The following is a 7,376-nucleotide window of genomic DNA, read 5'->3' on the forward strand; positions in this document are numbered from 1 at the left end:
GGACCGGCACCAAAAGCTACAGAGAAACCCTGTCTCGAAACCCTCCCCCAAAAAAACAAAAAACAAACAAAAAAAAATCAACGCTGTGCTTTTGTCAGCCGTGGAGTCAGAGCCAATGCCTGTACTTGGAAAACGAACAACAAGGTTTGTCGTCTCCCACTCCTTCTCCTCCATAATTTTCCCTGGTCCTTGCTACATCAAGATGAGCAGACCTTAGAATACACCAACCTATTGGCCATGTGGAGCAGGTGGGTTCTGAGGAGTGGGACAAGGCAGGAAGCAGAAAGAGACCCTTATTTCAGGGGACTTCTTTGGGCAACTGGGGTTTCTCTCATTTTTCTCCACATGTAGGTGTTATCCCTCTATCAAGAAGTGGAGGAAGAGACACCACCTCTCACTTAGGCACCAAGTCTCAGGGACCCTCAGCTCCTGAGCCCCAGGTATAGACCCTGCCTGCTCCAAGCTTGGCTCCTCTAAATACAGATAATACTGTGTCTGAGGGAACTTTGGCCCTGGACTTTTAAGGTTCCTGCCTTGTCTCACCAACAGCCCCAGGAGGCAGGCTTCCCCATCTCTGATGAAGAACTGAGGGAACCCCAGTCAGTAACGGGCTTAAGGCCCCATGATTGGAGAGTTGGAGTTCAAACTTGAGATGGATGTCGCAAATCCCCCACATCCGTTTCTTCTTCTTCACCCTGCTGCTTCTCCAGGTTCAAGTTCAGGCTGAACTTTTCCTACTGGCACTTCCTCAGGCACCAGTGACTCAGTGTAGGTGGCCATGAGACCCTCAGGAGGACCTGAGGCTGAGTGTCCTGGTGCACACCTGTAACCCCAGTACGCAGGAGACAGAGACACAGGAGTCTGAGACTAATCTAGGTTACATAGTAAGACCCTCTCTGAGAACTTTATAGATAACAAAGAGGGTCCCCCCAACACGCAGCCCTCCGCTCTCTCTTCTCTTGTGCCCAGAGATCTGGTTTCATTGTTTTTACCTCCTCTTTCCCTCTCCTCCCTGTAGTTAAGGCCTCATTTCCACCCACAGGCAACACCCCAAGCAGAATACTAATCCCTCTCCAAGCTTCCAGGGGAACCCAGTACCTGCACCCGCTGGGTATCCACCCTGGAGAAGTGTGATCCCTGGCCGTAGATAGGGCCACAGCAGCACAACCAGACCCTGGCCCCAGAGCTCTTCGGCTTCAGGTCCTGCCCTGAGAGATGGGTTCTGAGACTCTCTGATTTTTCAATGGCATTTACCACAGAAAAACTCGATGTCCAATTCCAGCTATAGAAAAGGACTCATTGCTCCTTCTTGGGGTCTTCTCCCCAGGCTATAGCTCACAGTAACTGTAGCTATAGTGCAAAAGACCTGTTGATCCTGTCTCTGAGCCTCAGTTTCCCTGAATGTAAAAGGAGGAACAGGGTGGTCACGGTGACCTCCAAGCTCCTCTGCAGCTCTTTCTTGATGTCCTCTTTAGATCCCCATGCAATAGTCCCCTGCCTGTGGCTATTATTGTCAAGGGCTCCGAGCCCCTGTTGGGAGTGGAAGGAGGGGAATGAATAAGTAATGAATACATTTAAAATTCATTATTAGATTATTTTCTGAAGACAGAGAAGAGGGTAGAGGTGGAGAGCGGGAGGCAGAGAAAGAGATAAGGCCAGAAAGGGAACGCCGAGGACATGAAGGGACATTCACAATTCATGGGTTGGGTGCACTAGCTTGCTCTGTCTCTTCTCCAATCCTGCTTCTCTATCCTCCTGGAGGCTTGTGAGAGCCCGTATATACATAGTCATGGCTCCATCACATAGTGGGGAAAACTGGGGCTCCCCCTGGCTTCCCTGTATTGAGAGAATTTAGCTGGCAAGTGGCAGAGCTGCGGTAGGGATCAGGGTTTCTGGCTGTGAAGCCCGGGGCACAGGCCTTAGATGAGCATCCATGGAGGATCACTAGTCATCATGGAAGTCATGTGCTCACAAAGCTCTGGCAAGCGAGCAGCCTGCTGGGGACAGTCCCCAAGGACAGGCTATCTCACCCCCACCCGCCCGGGTGCTGAGTGGACGAAACCGTGCTGGCCACAGCCACCCTTTCCAGTAATTCCCTCCCCAGGAGCAGAAACAGGACCTGAAACTGCCTGAGGGTAGCAGGATGGGGGGACAGAAGGGTGAGAAAGTGGGGGGTCAGTCTGTGGGGCCTTGGGAGGGGACACCAAGGGAAGGCCCTTCCAGCTTCTAGGGACCCATACTTCCGCTTTCTGTAGACAGCACCAGGCTCTGGGCTCTCAGAACCCACGGCTGTCTGACCTGGAGTATCTATCCCAGGACATCAGGACTCCGTATACAGGTGAGCACGCCAGGGCAGGGCAGGGCAGAGAGAGGTGGATTAACTTGCCAACAAAAGGCCTTGCTTCCAGCTGTGAACACCTGAACTATTAATTGCTCTGAATTCTCAGAGCCCAAACCCAGATCCACAGCACAGGCTCTCTGGGGTGAGCTAGAGGTGGAAGTGGGGCATCCTGGGTGCAGGGGATGGGTAGCCTGTAACAGGAGCACCTAGGTTGTGGTCTCAGGAACCATGGAGACTTAAACCAAATACCACTTCTGTCTCTTGCGTTCTGGTCATCTGCAGCCGGTCGCTGGCCTCCCTGGCCTCTCTGGTTCCAAAACCCCTTCTGGGGAGAACAGAGCCTTTTATGCATGCAGAGACCAAGCTTGATGCTTTCAGCAGGGCAGAGGCAGAGGCAGGATAAGAACCTAGGCCTCGTTGGTCCACCGGCTGTCACGTGTCCTCAACACCTGGATTTGGAGGTCATTGGTCATTGTTGGTTGGTCCTGAGTGACAAGACTGTATCTGCAAAGGACGCGTGCTGCCTAGGGCCCTTAATCCTCCCCGTGCCATCTCATTTAATACCGCTGACAGCCCTGGAAGCCAGAAATGAACCATGTCAGAGACCAGAGAATTTAAACACCTGCCTGAGGTCACACAGCCAGGGGGCAGCAGGCAGGAGTTTAGAGCTAAGTTGGTCTGGCTCCATTCTAGAGTAGAAAAAAATGAGGGGCTGTGGTTAGGGCTGGCGGAAGAGTCGGATGGTCCAAGCAAGAGGATGCCAAGGCCTCCCCAAATCTGAGGCTTGAGAGAGATCAGCATCTTATGGAACAGTCAGCTGTGTCTAGAGAGAAGTCCTGTCATAGCCCTGCCCCAAACGGCTTGCTAGGTGACACGGGGAGGCATTTTTAAATGGTTGGGTCTATGTTTCCTTATCTGTGAGATGGGCAGTCCATCACAACCCACCTCTCAGATGCCGTGAGGACCCAGCTGTGGGAGCCGTAGGTTTTCTTGTTCTCAGCAGGGTCTCCATAGCTATGTGTGAGAAAGGCAGGGCACTCTTTGCTCCGCACACTGGGGCATGACCTGGGGGGGCTTCCTGGAGGAAAAGCTTGTGGAATCGCTATGCAGACCTGCTCAAAACAGTCCGTGGCTTTCTTCTCAGCTGGGATGAGAAAGGGGCCACACAGCTCTGTCACTGAAACACAGTCCTCTAGGAACCTCTGTGCTGAGTCTTTTTGGTCTATCTCTGTCCTGCCTCAGGCCACACCCTCTTTCATCCTGCAATACTCTTTTTATACTTATTTTACTATTAATGAAGTTTTTAAAAATTAGATTTATGCCATACAGTGGTGGTGCATGCCTTTAACCCCAGCACTCGGAAAGCAGATGTAAGTGGAGCTCTGAGTTCTTGGCCAGCCTGGTCTACCGAGAGAATTCCAGAACAGCCAGGGCAACACAGAGAAACCCTGTCTCAGAAACAAAACCAAAAAATTAATTAATCAAATAATAATAATAATAATAAATAAGATTTTTTTGTTTTGCCTGCATGCATATATGTCTACCATTCTGTTAGTTTTAGTTGTGGGTGTGGGTAGGTGTGGGGGTGTGCAGGTGAGCGCAGGTGTCTAAGGAGGCCAGAGGCCTTGGATTCCCCAGAGCTGGAGCTACAGATACTGGTGAGTCACCTCATGCAGTTGCTGAGAACTGAACTCAGGTGCTCTGGAAGAACAAGTATTTTTAACCTCTGAGATACGTTTCTAGAACCTTCTTGCTCCAGTCCCTTCTGAGCCTTCAGATCTCAGCAACGCTTTACAGTCCCCTGTGGAGAAGACAAGAGATTAGCCCCCTCTAACCCAGCCCACCCTCCTTCCTCAGGGCACCACGGCCTATCTTCCAGAGCATCCATCAGTCTATGTCCATCTTGGTTTATTTTTGTACTTGTTGAGTGTTTCCTCTTAGTAACAAAGGATTTTGGGGGCAGAGGCCATGTCTGCTTTGTCGTCATGGGACCCTCAAGGTCTATTGTATGAAAGGCAATCTGTAAACATGGATGCATGCATGGACACTTACGTGAATGCGTGGGTGCATGCATAGGTGAATGCGTGGATGGATGATGGAATGAACGGATGGATGATTAGATGGATGGGCAGACAAACGCATGGCTGGATGATGGACAATTGGATGCATACATGCATGCATATATACATGGATGCATGAGTGCATGAATGAAGAAATGGAGAAGTGGACAGGTGAATGACTGAATGGCAAATAAATGAATGAGGAGACAGGTGATGAATTAATGAATGAACGGGTTGTTGGAGATATGTATGATGGCAGATAGATGACTGAAGAGATCAATAGACGATAGATGAATAGGTGGGTTGGATGGAGACTAGATGAGTGATTGGAGAGATGGATTGATGGGTAATTGGAGGGATGGGTGGATTGATAGAAACAAGATTATTGGATGAATGGATTGATGATGGATAAATGAATGGTCAGAGACATGGGTGGATGGACAGGCAGATTGCTGGATGAACAGATGAAGAGGTGGATGGATGGTTGTTTGAAATGATGGAGGAATAGCTGGAGAGATGAGGACAAGGATGAATAGGTAGATGTATGGGTAGATGCATAAATGAAGGGATGGGTTAATGAATGATAGAAGCTACCATGGCAGTAACTTTCCACATGCTCTCGCCCTGTAGGAGGCACCTGAGGCTGAATCGATGAAGACGTGGTGGCACAAGGTCTCAATACCACTGTTACTGCTGCTCCTGGGTTTACTCCATGTCTCCTGGGCCCAAAGCAGCTGCAATGGGCCCCCAGCCATCCCTGGCATCCCCGGCATCCCTGGGGTTCCTGGCTCTGATGGTCAGCCTGGCACTTTGGGGATAAAAGGGGAGAAAGGTACTGTATACTTTGGGAACACACTAATGTTGCTGGCCATGGCCCCATCTTCTACCCCCTGAGTCACCTTAGAGATTGCAAGAGAATCTGAGACTCCAGTACCTTTCCAGGAAGGGCTTCTGTTTGCCCTTTTGCAGACAGAGGAATTGTGTGGGAAGGCAGCTCAGGCAGTAGTAAGGCTCAGGCCAAACAATGGCTCCTTCTCCATGCTAGGACAATGCCAGCAGTGCCTCAGTCCCGCACTTGCCCTGACCCTGGGGTAAGCAGCTGCCCTCATCTGTAAGTCAGGGCAGATGTGGGCTGCAGAGGCTCCTTGCTATAAAACTTCCTCTGTAAATTCAGCTTTATTTAATCCATGAGCCATGAGACCCCCTCTGTGGCAGCCCTCTTCTCTCAGAAACCCACTACATCCTGAAGTTCCTCAAAAGACAACCATTCCTATTTCACAGATGAGGAAGTTGAGCTTCAGAGACTGTGTCTCATTGTGTCTCGGTGACACAGCTGAAGATGGCAGGCATTGCGTAGGACATATCTGTGTCTCTAGGGTGTATACTTTCAGCACTGAGCTGATTTTCTATTGGAACATTCCTTCCGTCTTGTGGTGGTGGGACCACGGCTATGTAAAGTGATGATGTGAGAGAAATTCTACCATCCACAATTAGGTGTAGGCAGAGGCGTTCTGTGATCGATTAAGGATGTCTGCCATGGGCTAAGAAAGAGAAAGGATAGCATGTGTGCTGTGAATTCATTGCCCCTGCTTTAGGCTTAAGCTTGGCAGGGGTGTGTGTGCTAAGGACAAGAATAGGGCTCACAACTTCTTCATGGAGGTGCCACTCACTCAACTCCTGGGCATCAGTTTCCCGTGATTGTCAAACCCAAACAGGAGTTAAAGCTCTGGAGTAGAGGAAGACTAGGAGGCTCTCTCTGGCAATCCCACTATTTTATAGTTAGTAAGTCAAACCCAGAGAGGTGCAAGGAACCACCCAAGGTCCTGGCCCAATCTCTTCCTTTTTTTTTTCCCCACAGTGACCTCTAGTTTCCTCTTTTCTCTTGATTCTGTTTCTCCAGGGTTTCCTGGACTGGCTGGAGACCATGGTGAGTTTGGAGAGAAAGGGGAGCCAGGGATCCCTGGGATTCCAGGCAAAGTTGGTCCCAAGGGCCCTGCTGGTCCTAAAGGTATTCCAGGGCCCCCTGGACCCTCCGGTCCCAAAGGTGACTCGGGAGACTACAAGGCTACCCAGAAAGTAGCCTTCTCTGCTCTGAGGACCATCAACACCCTCCTGCGACGGGACCAGGCCATCCGCTTTGACAAGGTGATCACCAACGTGAATGAAAATTTTGAGCCACGCAACGGCAAGTTCACCTGCAAAGTGCCCGGCCTCTACTATTTCACGTACCACGCCAGTTCCCGAGGGAACCTGTGCGTGAACCTCATGCGTGGCCGGGATCGGGATCACATGCAAAAGGTCCTCACCTTCTGTGACTATGCTCAGAACACCTTCCAGGTTTCCACAGGCGGTGTGGTCTTGAAGCTGGAGCAAGATGAGATTGTTCACCTACAGGCCACTGACAAGAACTCCCTGCTGGGCCTGGAGGGAACCAACAGTATCTTCACTGGCTTTCTGCTTTTCCCTGACATGGATACATGATCACAGGGTCAAATCATACCTATTCATGACCATCTCCTGCCTCCCTACCAACAATCTTCCCTGTACCCCTGATGTCACCCCTGGCCTACCTGAAGCACAGGTCAGAGTCCTGTAGATGTTACAGAATGAATGGGTAAATAAACCTTCAAGACCAAAGGGCAGCGGTCTAATTTGAGTCTTAATCCCAGGACCTGGCTCATAGGAGGGCTGAGGAGTACCAGCCAAAGAACGAAGGAATGATTTCTCAGGCTAGGGAGGTGACTCCGTCAGTGAGGTCCTTACCTTATAGGCATGAGGGCCTGAGTTCAGTCATTAGCACCCACATAAAAATGCTGAGCACAGCAGCAGACACTTGTATTCCCAGAACTGGGAAAGCAGAGACAGGGGGATGAATCTCTGGGGCTGGCCAGTCAGTCAGTCTAGGAAATTGGTGGGCTCCAGTTTCAGTGAGAGAGCCTATTTCAAACGAGGTTCCTGAGAAATCACACCAAAGG

At 50.5% G+C, this 7,376-nt stretch overlaps 1 protein-coding gene across 1 annotated transcript; it reads left to right on the forward strand.

Annotated features, from left to right (window-relative positions):
- Nucleotides 1-2,185: 2,185 nt before the first annotated feature.
- C1qb (complement C1q B chain) lies at nucleotides 2,186-7,033 on the forward strand. The gene is made up of 3 exons (XM_057784836.1): nucleotides 2,186-2,338; nucleotides 5,032-5,233; nucleotides 6,302-7,033. Exons 2-3 carry the CDS (start codon nucleotides 5,053-5,055, stop codon nucleotides 6,880-6,882), a joined length of 762 nt encoding a protein of 253 aa, XP_057640819.1. The 5' UTR covers nucleotides 2,186-2,338; nucleotides 5,032-5,052; the 3' UTR covers nucleotides 6,883-7,033.
- Nucleotides 7,034-7,376: the final 343 nt, after the last annotated feature.

This window comes from Chionomys nivalis, chromosome 11 (genome assembly GCF_950005125.1).
Source record: "Chionomys nivalis chromosome 11, mChiNiv1.1, whole genome shotgun sequence".
In the NCBI taxonomy this organism is placed as follows: domain Eukaryota; kingdom Metazoa; phylum Chordata; class Mammalia; order Rodentia; family Cricetidae; genus Chionomys; species Chionomys nivalis.